At 47.7% G+C, this 17301-nt stretch overlaps 1 protein-coding gene across 1 annotated transcript; it reads left to right on the forward strand.

The window, feature by feature from the left end:
• The first annotated feature begins 6259 nt into the window (after positions 1 to 6259).
• PIGV (phosphatidylinositol glycan anchor biosynthesis class V) lies at positions 6260 to 16560 on the forward strand. The gene is made up of 4 exons (XM_056847373.1): positions 6260 to 6325; positions 6837 to 6997; positions 11322 to 12488; positions 16247 to 16560. The coding sequence occupies exons 2-4, from the start codon at positions 6911 to 6913 to the stop codon at positions 16547 to 16549; spliced, it is 1557 nt and encodes a 518-aa protein (XP_056703351.1). The 5' UTR covers positions 6260 to 6325; positions 6837 to 6910; the 3' UTR covers positions 16550 to 16560.
• The last annotated feature ends 741 nt before the right edge of the window (positions 16561 to 17301 follow it).

The raw sequence follows: 17301 nt of genomic DNA on the forward strand, positions 1-17301 counted from the left end.
CAAGACGGGGATGGAAGGACAGTCAGGGACTCACAAGTAGGTAGTGTGAGGATTCTGTTAGAGTGGTGTTCTAAGGGTGGTTACAGCGAGTTTTTCACTCAGGTTGTGAACTCAGCATCACAGCTGGTATGGACATAAGCAACGGCAAGATGAACGCTAGCTTAATGAGTTTGCTTGATTCTTAGGCCAAGGTGGTATATTGGCCCTCAGTTTTGCTTTGCCGTAACCTGGTGGTATCACTGTCCACCCACCTTCGCCACCCTTAAAATATGTAGCAGGTAAGAGGAATCGAGGGTGGTTTAGAAGAAGCTTTGATGAAGATCTGTAGTTTTCAGTAATAAGGTTAAGGAAATGGTGCAGGGAAGTCAACTGATAAGGAGAAGGAGCTTCACACCTGGGGGTCAGCGTAGCAGAAAGTACAGATACATGAGGCAAAGTTGAGGGTGATGGTGGATGAGCATATGTGTGCTCCAAAAATAAGATAATATTAGAGGAATCAAAAGAAGATGGCATAGGAATAGAAAGGTGAGGGTTCTAATAATAACTAGAGGCTTGAAATTGGTACAAAGTGCAACAGGAATCCAATAGTCTGAAATAATGGTGTGTGTGTATGGAGGTGGGGGAATCTTGTTTCTTTTTGTCTGCCCTGTCTGTTTCCATTTTGTGTTTGAAGATTTGTTTCAGCTTTTAGCTTCGGTACATAAAAACCTTCTGTTTTGAGATTTCAGGCTTTGGTGTATGAGCAGAAGGGTCATAGGTCAAAGATTAAAAGTACATGCATTATATGGATAAAGCCCCCGGTGCCGCTGTCTTTGGCAGTACATCTGGTAAGAGAGCCAGCGTGGTGTAGTGTTTAAGAGCAGTGGTTTGAAGTGGTGGTTTCTAATCTGAAGAACCGGGTTTGTTTCTCCACTCCTCCACATTAAGCCAGCTGGGTGACCTTGGGCTAGACACGGCTCTCTTAGAGCTCTCTCAGCCCCACCCATCTCACAGGGTGTCTGTTGTGGAGAGGGGAAGGGAAGATGATTGTAAGCCGGTTTGATTCTCCCTTGAGTGTTGGAGAAAGTCGGCATATAAAAACCAAGTCATCTTCTAAGTCACCCTGCTCAGTTCCCTATCTGCAAGATGGGAATAAAGGAGATATGCCTTGTACATGGAGGTAAATAAATTGTAACACAGGTTGGAAATGAAAAACAAAACGGAAAAGAGCCATTTTGGGAGTGTGGCTGAGATGTAGCATAAAAATAAATAAATCTTGACAAAAAATGAACTGTACCCCAAGCACAACCTAATAGGAAGCAAGCATGATGTATTCTGAGTTATAACATTAGGACACTATAACTGGAGGCCAGTCATTTGTAAACAGGCTCTGCCTACAAAAAAAATGAATACTTTAACTTGATGTGGTGGGGACAGTATACTCACACCACTCTCAAGTTTGAAAAGTGTGCCCTGAAACTAATATATCGAAAATTTCCCTTGTTTCTAAATCAGGGGAAACATTTCTTCAGTTTCTGCTCCCACCCCCCAATCTCCAAAACCAGCTGTAAGATTTGCCCACTGAAAGAGAAATAAGCCAAAATAAATACATCTTTCAATAGAAGTGTTGGATTCTCTATACACTTTTTTGGCTGGATAGGATGGGGAAAGTGCTTAGATAAATACAGTAAAATAAAGACAAAGCAGGGGCGGGAATCACTGCAAGAATATAGAGAATGAATCTTGCTGTTGTTTAAAACTGCAGCACTTGGAGCCTAGGAGATGTTTTATGAACAGCTCTGAATCTGGCATACAGAAGTGGCAGTATTGAATGTCCCATCTTGTTGATTGTATTTGACTCACTCTGTGTAATGTGCCCTGAGTGGCAGTGAGAAAGGCGGACTATACATAACAAATAAATAAATTTTGGGCCTTGTTTTGTTTGTTTGATTTATGTTATAGCCCTCCTTTCTTCCCTTTCAGGCAACTTAAGTGGTCTCAGGAAATGCTCAAAACGGCAACATGCCATTAACTATATTTCAACAAACTCACCAGCATTTTCCACCTAACCAACTCATCATTCTGAAAGTGAGACAAGGGCCCAACCCAAAAAGTCTTCAAGGGGGGAAAAGCCTCCCAAATTGCAGAGAAATTAAATCTCAGTAGGTTCTTTAATAAAGAAAGAAAGCCAAAACAATTCGTAACCTAAAACCAGCAGGATTATATCCATCTAAACGTACTGTATGTATTTGAATGGAAAATGCTTTCATACAAATAACCCTCTCTGCAGAGACTGTATCACAAAAGGGCCGTGTCAAGATTCAGGAAATGAATGTGGCTGGAAATAGAGGTAAAACAATCTGCATTTCTCTTTATTTCTCCAAATCAAAAGGAATGTGGTGGTAAGGAAGTGTCAGTGGGAGTATTAATGGTTCCAGTTGTAGCAGAGGTATTTCTGAGAAGGTTTTCTTTTCTTTTTTTAACTCAGCAGTGTCGCTGTCTTAGTCTCAGGAATACCATAAATACATAAACAGGTGTCTAAATCATTGTTTTATAGAGTTTTATAGCTGAGTTCTGTGGTTACATTGCCTTGGATTTTTATCTAAGAATCCCATAACGTGCCCACAATGTGATGACCACAGCAGTAGAAGGCGTGGGGGAGGCATTGACACAGTGGGCCCCTGCTGCCCTCTGGTGGCAAGCGATCTGCAAGGCAGAAGGAGGAAAGCCATTTCCTATTTTTATTTCAAACCGTCAGGGCAACCCCCCCCCCCCAAACCTGTCATTTGGCTTATAAACTCTCACGCAATTGTTAACAGCAGGTGGGGGTGGGGGGAATGGGGATCGAGAGAACAGGAATCTTTCGTGTTTGAAACCAACCACCAGGCTAGAAATATGAATTGTTGCTAGGTTTTAGATTTGTATCGGGTTTTTATGTTATTTTAGACCGAAAGAGGTTTTCTACCTCTTGACACGATGGCTCTGCATGCATACTTAGTTGTACTTTTCATGCAAAGGCAGGCCTGCTAGGTTGTATTTTGTCATGTTTTTAACCGACACCGCAGTAGACTGCCATTTGTGGCAGGTTTTAACTTCCTCCTGAGAAAGGGTGTGCTCTGTCGTCAACAGGGACAGCTCTGGCTGTTTCGGCTTCCTGTATCAGGGCATGTGCATGCTGTTACTTGCGTACTTTCTTTCACACCCTCGTGCACACTTTTTTTCTTTCCCAGGTTTTATCCTCTCCTCCACCGGCTGCAGAATTAAAATTTGCAAGCTGGGGAGGCCTCTGATTAATTGGGCGAGAGGGCAATTTGGAAGTCCCCAGCCATTGAAATCTCCCTCCCCAGGGTTCTTTAAGCTCTCAGGGAATTGAGTGGACTGATTTGTCCAGCATGGTGCAGTGGTTAAGAGCGGTGGTTTGGAGTGGTAGACACTGAACCAGGAGATCCGGGTTTGATTCCCCACTCCTCCACATGAGCGGTGGACACTAATCTGGTGAACTGAGTTGGTTTCCTGACTCCTACACATGGGTGACCTTGGGCCAGTCACACACTCTCAGCCCCACCTACCTCACAGGGTGTCTGTTGTGGGGAGGGGAAGGGAAGGTGACTGTAAGCCGGTTTGATTCTTCCTTAAGTGGGAGAGAAAGTCGGCATATAATAAACCAACTCTTCTTCATCATCATCCCTCTCCTTCCTTCCCTCCTTTAACTGACAATCAGAAGCTCTCAACGTTTTTTCTCTTCTAGAAGGGTCCCCCCCCCTTTGGTTTAATTTATGGTGGTGGAGTGGTTAGAGTGTCAGAAACTGATCTGGGAGATCCAGGTTCAAATCCCCTCTCTGCCACGGAAGCTTGCTAGGACACCTTGGGCCAGTCACTCTAAGCCTAATCTGCCTCACAGGGCTGTTGTGAAGGCACAGTGGAGGAGAAGAGAATGATGTTAAGTTGCTTTGAGTGCAAGGTGTACTTGTACTATTTCAGGAGAAAGGCAAGGTGTAAGTGAAGTAAATAAACACAATGTCCTGTTTTTTTCTGCATAGAAAGTAGATGGAAACCTGATACTGTGTTCTCCCATGGAACTGAATGGCAGCCATTTGCTTTTTCAGGAGAAAGCAAAAAGGTGCATTCTGGAATACTAGTGGGACGGGCACCGAAGCTGCTCTCTTGCCCTTGGAATCTTAGGCATGAATCCTTTTTTAAATCTAAATTGCACTTTCTAAACTTCTGTTTCTCCACCAGAGTCTAATGTTTTTTGGCTGACATGCATATAAAAGCTGGGAGCCTCCCTCAAGGAATTAGGGGTGTGGGGGGGGAGAGGAGTTTGAAATTTCCTCCCCCCAGCCACATTTCTCTAAGTGCTCAGGCTGCTAAATAGGACAGTACCTCCATTTTTCCCCTCTCTCAACTGCTCTTAGCATTCCATGCCTCCTGGAGCTAAATATGTATATTTGCATACCTGGGGGAGTCCTGAAGCAGATATGGAAATGCATACCATGTCTGTGGGTGGCCTGATTTTGCTGCTTTTTGTGATTGCCTTGGGCCACTCAGTTTTTAATTATATATGATGATAAGCCGAAGACCGTATTGCTTGGATAAGGACTACTACGGATGGCCATCTTGCTACAAAAAAGTAATTGTACCACCGGTGGCTTTTGTGCCAAGCCAGTGTGAAGGGTGGATATGCCTGGATTCTCCGCTGTATCGGTAGACGTAATGACTTCCGCTGATTAGATCATGCATTGTATTTCTGCTTTTTGTGCCACTTCTTCACAGTTTTCTCCTTGGAAAACTGCCCCTCTGCAGCATGTCTGTAAGTCACACGTTTGTTTACTTTCTTGCATGTATATCCTGTCTGCCTTCCACTTAGGGCATAGCGTTCTTGGGAGGTGCCTCATCCAAACATTGACCAGACCTTTTTAGCAAAAACCAAGTGATTGTATTATACATGCACCCAACTACAGACAATCCACACGGATATGGGCCTCTGAGAATTTTCCCCTCTGCGTTCCGCAACTTACCACCTTGGCCCCACTCACTTTGTTTAAAAATCAAGGGCTGCATCCACTCATTACGCTGTAGCAATAATTTGCTCCTGGGTTTTCCTGCGGGGGCAGGTTGCAGTCCAGTTGCAAATGACAGCTGTCACCACTGGCAGTAGCCAGTGATGTGTGGATTCAGCCCGATTGTCACCGAAGAGTTTTGCCAAAACCTTGAAAAACATCTCCGTTCTCCAGCTACATAAATACAGAGTTCCTTGATAGGTTAAAATACTACTTTCAACATCTTTGTGTGTCTGAGGAAACAGGCTCTTCAAAGCTTTTACTACAATGCTTTCGCTAGCCTTTAAGGCTCTGCTTGACCGTTCCGTTCCCCCCTGGGTTGGTCTGCTTTTGTTACATTCCCTTGTTCTGAAGGTTCCAGCTCCAAACTGCAGTCATGCCCGACAGACAACATTTTTGCTGCCTTTTGGGCGTGGCGGGAAGGGCTGTGGCTCAGTGGCACAGCGTCTGCTCGGCATGCAGAAGATCCCAGATTCAATCCCCCGGCATCTCCAGTTAAAGGAACTAGGCAGGTAGGTGATGTGAAAGACCCCTGCCTGAGACCCTGGAGAGCCTCTGCCAGTCTGAGTTGACAATATTGACTTTGATGGACAAAGGGTCTGATTCAGTAGAAGGCAGCTTCATGTGTTCACCAGCCACTTCTTTTTCTCCTTCTTGTTGTCATTCTTGATTTGTAGAATCATAGAATTGGAAGGGACCACCAGGCTCATCTAGTCCAACCCTCTGCACAATGCAGGAAATTCACAACTACCTCCCCCACACACACACACACAGCGTGACCCCTACATGCCCAGAAGATGGCCAAGATGCCCTCCCTCTCATGATCTGCCTAAGGTTATAGAATCAGTATTGCTGACAGGTGGTCATCTAGCCTCTGCTTAAAAACCTCCAAGGAAGGAGAGCTTACCACCTTCCAAGGAAGCCTGTTCCACTGAGGAACCACTCTGTTAGAAAATTCTTCCTAATGTCTACACGGAAATCTGATCAGCTCAGATGTGGAAACCTGGGTTGAAATCCTTGTTCACCTAAGTAATTCACTGGCTCGCCCAACTTACTTTGCAGGGTGGTAGTTAAGGCAGTTTTGAGTACCGTAAAGAGATGGTGGGACAGGGATGTAATTAGTACAGATCTTCTATAATGATGTCCTATTATATCTTGAGAGTCTGTCTTCCTTATCTTCCTGAATTCCTTTGTCAGTTTACAGGCAAAGTCTGAAACTGAGAAGGAGAGGGAGGTTAATCGACTGTATGGGAAACGTGTAGAGGTGGTGAGGAAATGTTACAGGGGTTAGCCAGTTCCCCATCTTTCTGTCCTGTATATAAATTGGCCCGATGGATCTATACCTCATGCATCTGGTGAAATAGCTCTGACTCACAAAAGCTGATGCTGGAGTGAAATTTTGTTAGGGCGCTTTCACGCTTGCTGAATAATGCACTTTCAGTCCACTTTGCAGATGGATTTTACTGTGAGAAACAGCAAAATCCACTTGCAAACGATCATTAAAGTGCATTGAAAGTGTATTGAAAGTGCATTATTCGGCATGTGTGAAAGCACCCTTAGCCTCTGAGGACTATCCATCTGACATCATTGTAAGCAGTCCCATCTGGTTGGCATTTTGCTAGCAAAAATGAACTCGTTTGAGATTTTCTACTATAAGTGTGTTCCTTTACACCAGAGAGTGCGGTGGGCATTCTGTAACTTTAAAAAAAAATGTAACTTAGGAGTCTGTAACGTTTTTAAAAAATGTGACGTGCAAGAGTTATCTGTGTTTTTCCTTGACCTTTTGTTCTATTTCAGGTCTCAGCATCTGTGGCCGGGCTTCCCTGCCTGAAAGACATCAGTGACCTGCTTGATGGTCACTTGATATCAAAATGCAGGTAACGGATGAAGGAGACCCTCATCGCCGAGAGGTGGTTCGCTTTGCTGTGCTCTGTAGAGCTGGAACGCTGGTGCTCCAGGCAAGTGCTCATGACCCAGGTTAACATCAAGGTGCTGTCAGACATATGGTTCTTGAGCTCACTTCTTTCCAGTCAGATCAGGGACTCATGCAGAAACACTAGGGGTCGGATCCTTTGAGGACTGGCATTTCTTTACTCTTGCACACCCTCAAAATAAACCACCTGGGTGTCTCCAGTCTTAATTTGGGACTCCAGTCAGTTTGAAAGAAAGTGTGCCTCAGCTATCAGAAACGGGCGAAACACTGATTTATACAGTGACCTGTAAAACTTCCCATTGTCCAGGAAGCTGAGCTCGGTGTGCCTTGCATGAGTTACCTGTCCAGCCCTCATTGTCTCCAGCCATTTACCCCTCTCCTCACATCTTTCCATCTTCAATAATAATATTTATTTATTGTTATGGTCAACGACCAGCACAAATATAAAATACAATCAAAACATTCCACAATAAAAGAGTTGTATATAGTCATGAGCTAAATACATACCCTGACTAGTTAAAAAGCCTAAGGACAACTATGTATTTACTATGAATTAATTGTTTGAACCTATATATGAATAATCGTTAACCCACCACCTTTCTTGTTAGAGCGATTCTCTTCTTAATAGCCAGATAACAAAATTTTGCCATTCCATAAGATACTGAAGCCTCCTTATCTACAAGTAAGTATTTAATCAAGTCTAACTCTATAAACCCCCAAAAATAGTTCAAATACTTAAACCGAGTTAGCAGCAGCAGAAGAAGAGTTGGTTTTTATATGCCGATTTTCTCTCCCACTTAAGGGAGAATCAAACCGGCTTACAATCACCTTCCCTTCCCCTTCCCACAACAAATATCCTGTGAGGTGGGTGGGGCCTAGAGAGCTCTAAGAGAACTGTGACTAGCCCAAGGTCACCCAGCTGGCTTCATGTGGAGGAGTGGGGAAACCAGCCCAGTTCACCAGATTAGAGTCCACCGCTCCAAACCACTGTTCTTAACCACTACACCTTGCTGGGGAGATAGTACTTGTTCTAGCATCAGAGTACAACTTCTGTCTTCAAGTACACCAGTGATTCTTACTGTGGTGGCCGCCAGTATGTTTCCTGGTGCCTGTCTGCTTGTTTGTCTCCCAAATTGTCTCTTCCCTAATGTTAAAGGGCCAGCCCTGGCTTTCTTATACCTTATTGGAGCAGGAGGTGCTTCAGGAGAGCACTGGAGGCATCACCTTTCAGTCTGCAGGGAGCATGCCTTTGGATATAGCCGCTTCCATCGCTGGGGGATGTTTGGCTTGGAACCTGCTGTGGCGGCCATTTTGTGGCTGTTCTCACTACCTTTTCTCAAAATATCAAAAAGACCCACAGGCTGATCAATTTGAGGGAACCTTGAAATACAGACTTCTTGTTTTTATTTTATCAAAATGTTTATTTTTATTTACTTTGTTTATACCCCACCTTTCTCTCCAGTGGGGACCCCAAACTGCTTATGGTGTCCTCCTCTATTTTCTCCTCACAACAACCCTGTGGGGTAGGTTAGTTATAAACAGTTGGGGAATATTCTCCTGTTTTCCCACTCATAATGATGACAGGATGGCTGATTGGCCTACATTATTAATGGAGTGAAATTTATGATGGGGACTTGATTTTGGAGCATTTCTGTTGTCTAGGGCTCAAACAGAGTCTTTAGGCGAGTGAAGGAAAGGGAGGAGACTTGGAATTGCTTGTCAGGAATTTACGGCAGTTTGATATGAGGGAACTGAGGTAAGGTGTAGATAAGCCAGGGGTCAGCAACCTTTTATAACCAAAGAGCCAAAACACCTCAAAATTCAGAGTAAGAGATCAATAAAGAGCCAGTATAAAAGAGATCTTTTGTTTTACAAAGTATACAATTTATCAATTTAGCATATAAGAAGAAGAGTTGGTTTTTATATGCCAGTTTTCTCTACCACTTAAGGAAGAATCAAACCGGCTTAAAATCACCTTCCCCTCCCCTCAACAGACACCTTGTGAGGTAGGTGGGGCTGAGAGAGCTCTAAGACTGCTGTAACTAGCCCAAGGTCACCCAGCTGGCTTCATGTGTAGGAGTGGGGAAACCAACCCGGTTCACCAGATTAGCATCTGCTGCTCTTGTGGAGGAGTGGGGAATCTAACCTGGTTCTCCAGATTAGAGTCCACTGCTCCAAACCACTGCTCTTAACCACTACACCATGCTGGCTCTCACCCTGAAAATTGACGCATGGATTAATAATGCACTGGCATATATCTAGTTTTAGACTGATTGCCATGTTAGTCTGTAGTAGCAGAATATAATTTGAGTCCGATAGCACCTTGAAAACCAACACATTTTTCAGGATATAAGCTTTGTCAGATACAGGTGAAGTGAACTTGGACTTAAGAAAGCTTATACCATGAAAGATGTTGTCTCTAAGGTGCTACCGGACTCAAATTTTGTTCTTGCGTACATCTTTGCAGCATTCGCAGTTGGATTCCTGGCAACCGTTCACCTCTATCATTTCCCTTTGTACAAAAAGCCCTTTAGTTCTGTAGAAAAATCTTTGCCTTCTGTTCCCTTCATACCCTGGTTGTTGTAGCATTCCACCTACCTCTCCAGTACAATACACCTTAGCTTAAAAATGTATATTTTTAAGAGCTGTGTTGGGTTCTGTACTGAGTCATAGGCTGCATACCCCGATATAAGGATAACTAAGAAAGCAATCCTAAGCAGGTCTGCTTAGAGTCCCGCTTGGGTCTATTCAGTGGGACTTCCTCCCAGGAAAGCATTTTTAGGGTAGTGCTGTAGGGCTTGTCTCCTGTGAAAACGAAGTAAGGGAGGGAAGGAAAGGAGAAGAGAAGAGAGTAGGCACGAGGGGGCTGGGGTCAGGTAGCAGGGTCAGCTGCAGGCAGCCGGACGCTAGTGCTGTTTCAGGTAACAAGGGCATCCTTGGGCAGCTGAGGAGCGCAGCTTTAAAACGGTTCGAGTCTGTGGGCAGCTTCCTAATAGTGGCTGCAGTTGGCAGGGGGAGTCCTTGGAAGACTGTCGGTAGGATAGGCAGGACCTGATTTTGGGAACTGTGCCTAAACGCCTCCAATTGACATGGCTAATGGGAGCCAGCATGGTGTAGTGCTTAAGAGCGTGGCTTGGGATGGTGGACTCTGATCTGGAGAACTGGGTTTGATTCCCTACTCCTCCACATGAGCGGTGGACGCTAATCTAGTGAATCAGGTTGGTTTCCCCACTCTTACACATGAAGCCAGCTGGGTGACCTTGGGCCAGTCACACTTCTCTTAGACCCCCTCAGCCCCACCTACTTCACAGGGTGTCTGTTGTGGGGAAGGGAAAGGAAGTTGTCTGTAAGCCGGTTTGATTCTTTAAGTGGTAGAGAAAGTCAGCATATAAAAACCAACTCTTCTTCTTCTTCTAATGGAAACTTCTTGCGGTCCTCATGGTTTGGGCTGAATGCAAGCCGGCTGCGGCAGTTCCAGAGGTGCTGTATCCTTCAGCCAAACAAGTCAATCGCGGAGGACACGTTTTTGTATAAAAAGCATGGGCTTCCCTTCTTGGGTTTAATTTCATGCGATGCATTGGGCTCTCTCTTTCCCTTTCATTCCAATGCCAGCACAAAGGCGGCGTGATTGCACAAAAGAAAACCTCCTGGTAGGATGTTGTGAGTCTTGGGTCCTCTGAGAAAGTTAAATGATTTCTGTTTGGCAGATGATCTCCATGGGTATTAAAAACCACAGCCTTTGGTGAGCTTTTCCATTAACAGTAAGTGTGCTTGGATGACCGTGCACCAAGTCACCTTCCATTAGCCTAACCTACCTCACAGGGTGGTTGTTATGAAGGTAAGATGGAAGGTGGGGGGAACAATGATGTAAGCTGCTTTGGGTCTCCATTGGGATACAAAAATAAGGCATGGCTGTTTGTGTGTATTCTACAGTTGCACTCATACCTCACAGCACCCACCAGGAGGAGGAAGAAGAAGAGCTGGTTTTTATATGCCAGCTTTCTGTACTACTTCAGGAAGAATCAAACCGGCTTACAATCACCTTCCCTTCCCCTCCCCACAACAGACACCCTGTGAGGTAGGTGGGGCTGAGAGTGCTGTGACTAGCCCAAGGTCACCCAGCTGGCTTCATGTGGAGGAGCAGAGAAACCAACCCGGTTCACCAGATTAGCCTCCACCGCTCGTGTGGAGGAGTGGGGAATCAAACCCGGTTCTCCAGATCAGAGTCCACCGCTCCAAACCACCACTGTTAACCACTACACCACGTTGCTCTGTGTTGTTTAAATGAGCAGGAGGGGAATGAAGTATTTTTTTCGCTACCATTTTCTCCCTTTTTTTCTCCCCCCCAGGCCCTTTTCAACCTTCTGATCCCAGATCACGCTGCAGAGGCCTTCTCTCCGCCCCGCTTGTCTGAGCCCGGGGTCTGCGACCGGATCGTGGAACGGCTGCTGGGAGGCCTGTCACACTGGGACGCCGAGCACTTCCTCTTCATAGCTGAGCACGGCTACGTGTATGAGCACAACTGCGCCTTCTTCCCCGTGTTTCCCTTGACCCTACGTGCAGCGGCGGGAACGGTGCTGCGGCCTCTCCGGGGTGTCCTGTGTTTCCGAAGCCGGCTGCTCCTCTCGGCCGCTCTGCTGAACACCCTGTTCTCTGTCCTGGCCTCATGGGCCCTGTACGAGCTGGGCTGCGTTGTCCTGCGGTGCCGCAGGCAGGCTTTCCTGTCGGCCCTCCTCTTCTGCATCACCCCTGCCAGTGTCTTCATGGCCGCTGCTTATTCGGAGAGCCTGTTTGCCCTCCTGGCATTTGGCGCCATGTGGCAGCTAGAGAAAGGGTGTGGGTGGATCAGCGCCCTCCTCTTTTCACTAGCCAGCGGCGTGCGTTCCAATGGTGTGATCAATGCTGGGTTCCTCGTTTATGCCCAGGCAAAACTTTTTGTCTCTCAGCTCCAGGCGGCGACTGGAGTCATGCTGCTGGTGACCGTAGGTCAACTTTCCACCTTAGCAGTGTCTCTGGCCTTGATGTGCGCCTTCGTTTTCCTGCCCTTCGCTTTGTTTCAGCTCTATGCCTACTTCTGGTTTTGCAGGGGCAACGTTGGCTCCGAATACTTTGTGCCGAGGCCACTGCTGCAACTAGCTGTGGATATGGGGTACCACTTAGCCTTTCTGGATGGTGCGAAACCACCCTGGTGCTCTTGGGATTATCCTATGGTTTACACCTACATTCAGGACGCTTACTGGAACGTGGGCTTTCTCCGCTATTATGAGGCCAAACAGATTCCCAATTTCCTGCTGGCCGCCCCCACGATCGTGCTGGGCTCTTGGGCAGCGTGGTGCTACGTTGCTGCAAATCCCTGGCACTGCCTAACTCTTGGCCTGGCCAGGAGAGAGACTGGAAGAACGACGGCAGAATCCTCCTCGAAGCCTGCTGCTGGGTTTTGCGCTCCTGGCGTATTCGTTTACATTGTCCATGCCACGGCTCTGTTGATGTTCGGCACCTTTTACATGCATATACAGGTGAGAGGTGGCACCTTCTTAAAGGTCATGTGGTGGCTCAGTGGTCCCTGAATGAAAGGATGGAATCTACCTGACGCAAAGCCAGACGGCCTGATCTTAAGCGGCTGCAAATTGTGAACCCAACTCCCAAGAGCTGTTTCACAGGCTATAAAGCAGGGATGGGGAACATCAGGATGTGTGTGTTTAAGGCCCGCAGAATCATTTGGTCTGGCCCTTCGTGGGTCCTGGCAGATTTCTAGCTCAGAAGGATCTAAGACTGGTGATCCACCCCTTCCTGTGGACAGGAATAGCCTCTATTCAAGGCAGATGTGAGTTTGTTTTGCCAAGAAAAGGAACCTTTTTTCCTCCTTGCAGAAAAGTGGTTAGCTATGGAGCTGCTAGGACTGCCCAAGAAACTATGTTAACCCTTTCCCACCCAGGCCATGGAGAAATGTATTCCCTCTGTACCACAAGAGGGCTGGGGGCGGAAGTGGCAACAATGGCGGGGTTAAAGGAAGCAGGACCAGAATGTGGGGGTGGGGGCGGGGGGAGTTCTTAGCCAGTGTGTCCTTATTTCACCCCTGCAGGCGGAGGTAGCAGGAGCCAGCTGTAGAATCCAGCCCTGACCTTGCAGAGCAGGAGCAACTCCGGCATGTGGCTGGATGACTACGCCCAGCTGGTGCAACAGACCATCCTGTGCCACCAAATGGGCGAGTGCACCACTGGTGGGATGCCTGCCTGCTTGTTCGTGTGCAGGGGGGTGTCATCTGGGGCAGCTGCCGGCTTGGGGCTTGGTCGGCTAATTTTTAAGTTGATAATTTTGTATGGCTTGCGAATGATGTTATAAATATCCAAATGGTCCTTGGCGGAAAAAAGGTTCCCCACCCCTGCTATAAAGGTAGTGCCCTGTGCAAGCACCAGGTCATTCCTGACCCACAGGGTGACGTCACATCCCGATGTTTACTAGGCAGACTCTGGTTATGGGGTAGTTTGCCATTGCCTTCCCCAGTCATCTATACTTTACCCCCAGCAAGCCTGGTACTCATTTTACCGACCTCGGAAGGATGGAAGGCTGAGTCAACCTTGAGCCAGCTTCTGTCAAGATCAAACTCAGGTCGTGAGCAGAGCTTGGACTGCAGTACTGCAGCTTACCACTCTGTGCCACGGGGCTGTGCAGATGCAAAATTAGGCTTACTCTCCACTGTGCACCTAGCAGGGAACTGCCAGCCAATCCTGCTTTGGGGAAACAAATCCAGTTCTCGATGTGGAAAGCACTCGTTGAAGGCAGCAAGTTTGGAAGCTGTTGCCCTACAAGAATAGCTATAAGTGGGGGACTCACAAGGACTTGTGGGTGGCATCTCATTTCCCCCTGTATCCTCTCTCCACTATTTCCTCTCTCCCTGTTCCTGGTGGCCCAATACCCTCTTCTCTTCCCCATGTCCTTTTTTTTTCTTCCCATCAACCAACCTTTTATTTCCCCTCCATTTTGTGTTATATTTAGTATTTATTTACTGTATTTATACTCTACCTTTCTCCCCAATGAGAACCCAAAGAAGCTTGCATTATTTTCCTTCCCTCTAACAACCCAATGAAGCTGGGAGTGTGTGACTGGCCGAAGGTCAATCAGTGAGTTTCCGTACAGAATGGGGATTTGAACTTTGGTCTCCCAGATCCTAGTCCAGTGATGGCGAACCTTTTAGAGACCGAGTGCCCAAACTGCAACCCAAAACCCACTTATTTATCGCCAAGTGCCAATACAGCAATTTAACCTGAATACTGGACATTATTGCTAGGGTTGCCAGGTCTCCAGCCACCACCTGGAGGTTGGCAGCCCTAGTAGGGGAAGGGGGAGGGATGGAGAAAGGAAGGAACTGGGAGAGGAAAGAGAATGAAGGAACTGGGGAAGGAAGGAAGGAAGAAAGAAAGGGGGGAGGGGAAGGAAGGAAGGAAGGAAGGTAGGTAGGAAGGTAGGAAGGAAGGAACTGGAAAAGGAAAGAGAAGGAAGGAACTGGGGAAGAAAGGATGTAAGGAAGGAAGGAAGTGTCCTGGGTCGGGCCTCAAGCCCCACCCAGGACTTGCTCCAGGATGCACACCCGAAGTTCTCCCCCCCCCCTTACCGGCAGCTCTGGGTAGGTGGCGAGGCGACGGCGCGGGATGGTGGAGACGTTGGGCCCCGGCGCGGCAGCATTGGGCACCTGCTGTCGGGCAGGGGAGGAGGGGGCAGCGAGAGCGAGGGCGAGCGTGCCAACACTTGCAACCCCGCCAGCCTGCGGGCGACCTTAGGGGGCAGGGAGGGAGAAGGCAGAGGCCATGCAGCCACGCCCAAGCCAGAGGACTCGAGGGTGGTTCCGGCTACCCCACAAGCTTACCGCAGGAGTCAGGGACGAGCGTGAACGGGGGAGAGGGGGAGGACGGCGGGAGATGGCAGGCCTTTCTCTGGTGGACGCGCGGCTGTTGAGGGGCCGCCTGGCCCTCTACGAGCACCCAGAGGAGGAGGAGGAGGCGGGCGAAAACGGCAGGGAGAGAGGCGCCTGAGGAGGAGGAGGATGGCGGCGGCAGCCTGGAGCTGGACTGCTGGGAGCCGCCTGAGGGGGACAAGGAGGAGGAAGGCGGTGAGGAGGAGCTGCTGCTGGAGCCTAGAGGAGGAGGCCCCGCCTCGTTGCTGCTGGCCTCCCCGCCGCCTATCAGCTGTTGCAGGGCAAGAGGGGGGGAAGAGGAAGAAGCCAGCCACATGCGTGCAAGGCAGGAAGCTGACCCGCCGACGCACGCACGGTGGGGGGGGAGCTCAGCTGAGAGAGGGAGGGGCACAGACAACCCAGGAGGCCTTTTGGAGCTCACCCACGCGTGCCGGCAAAGAGGGCTACGCGTGCCGGAAGTGGCACGCGTGCCATAGGTTCGCCAACACGGTCCTAGTCTAAAACCACTATACCACACTGGCATTTGTGGAGTAGCTGTGATTGAACAGCAGCGAGAAGCCAGGTCTAGGTGAGTCATACAAGTTGGGTGGTAGCACGTTGCACAGTGGTTGCTGGCCCTGGCCCTGATGAGTCCTAACACCAGTGCCTGAACAGCCCTGGAAAGGGCACTTCCCCTTGCCTTTTACTGACAGAAACCAAGGCTTGAAGACTAGCAATGCTGTTATGATTGCCTAGCAACTCCAATGGCCACTGAGATCTCAGAGGGAATCCATTTCTTAAAGGTATAGGAATTGTTCCTAAATTTCAATACAGGGAGCAGAGGCAGGACTGAGCTCTGAGGAACAACAACAATACGCAACAATGCAGTTACTTGCAGTTAAGCTTCATTTTTGTAGAGGACCTAAAGCACCATAAAGTGGCATTGGTAGCCACTGTGGTATAGTGGGTAGAGCAGGGGTCCCCAACCATTTTGAGCCTGCAAGCAGCTCTGGAATTCTGATACTGGGTGGTGGGCGCAGCCACAAAATAGCTGCCGCAAGAGGCGGAGCCAACCACAAAATGTCAGGGAGTTGTATATCCTAAATTCCTTGGAGGAAAGGGCGGGGTAGAAATGTACTATATAAATACATGATGATACGTACTGAAAACAAAAGGCCTGCACTGAACCTCAAATTCTGCAGCCAACCCCTTCCTCAAATCTGTTAAAATTCTGCTGTCTTGTGCGTGAGGTTCATTGCCATTATTCTTAAATGCAAATTGGGGAAGGCTTGTTTTTTCTAAGACACCTTGGAATTATTTGAAGGTTCTTGGGATCATGAACAAGTGAGTAATGTTCACTTTCTTTTTCTTTTTAAAAAACAGGTTCTTACCAGACTTCTGGGCTCTTCCTCTCCAGTCCTTTACTGGTTCTATGCCCATCTGCTTCATACCCACGAACCTTTGTTACAAAACATGGACCCATCCCCATCACGCACTGGACCCCACTTAGATCAACCCCCCTTGGGAAACACTTTTTCTAGCTGGAACGGAAATGAAAACCCTGTGTGGCGACTACTGAAGAACTGGAGGCAGAGCACTGTTCTCACCAAGTGGATTCTGGGATATATTCTTTCCTATTGGTTGCTGGGGCTAGCTCTTCACTGTAACTTCTTTCCTTGGACGTGAGCGCTTGGCCTGCCAGCTGGCTTCGTGGGAACAAAACGGCTGGCCACGGCGTACGTCCTTCAGCGCGGCACTCTTCTGGAGCCGAGCGATATCTTTCAGGAAGCATTGATCTTTCATGATGCATTAAAACAAGTCTGCAGTGGATGTAGATTGGGCGTACTTAATCGCCACTACATATTGCCAGCATGGTGTAGTGGCTAAGAGCATTGGTTTGGAGCGGTGGAGTCTGATCTGGAGACTTAGGTTTGATTCCCCCCTCCTCCACATGAGCGGCAGAGGCTAATCTGGTGAACTGGATTTATTTTCCCCACTCCTACACACGAAGCCAGCTGGGTGACCTTGGGCAAGTTACAGTTCTATTACAGCCATACCTACCTCCCAGGGTGTCTGTTGTGGGGAGGGGAAGGGAAGGTGACTGTAAGCTGGTTTGAGTCTCCCTTAAGTGGTTGAGAAAGACAATTAATAGCCAATTAGTAACTGATTAGTTACTGATTGCAAACTGATTAGTAGCCGATTGCTAACCGATTAGTGACCAATTGCAAACTGATTAGTAACCGATTAGTGACTGATTAGTGACTGATTAGTGACCGATTAATAACTAATTGCAGACCGGTTAGTAGCCAATTGCAAACTGATTGGTAACTTATTAGTGGCCGATTAGTGGTTGATTAGTAACCGATTGCAAATTGATTGGTGACCGATTAGTAACCGATTGTAAACCGATTAGTAACTGATTGCAAACCGATTAGTAA

The sequence above is a fragment of the Euleptes europaea genome, chromosome 3 (assembly GCF_029931775.1).
Source record: "Euleptes europaea isolate rEulEur1 chromosome 3, rEulEur1.hap1, whole genome shotgun sequence".
In the NCBI taxonomy this organism is placed as follows: Eukaryota; Metazoa; Chordata; class Lepidosauria; order Squamata; family Sphaerodactylidae; genus Euleptes; species Euleptes europaea.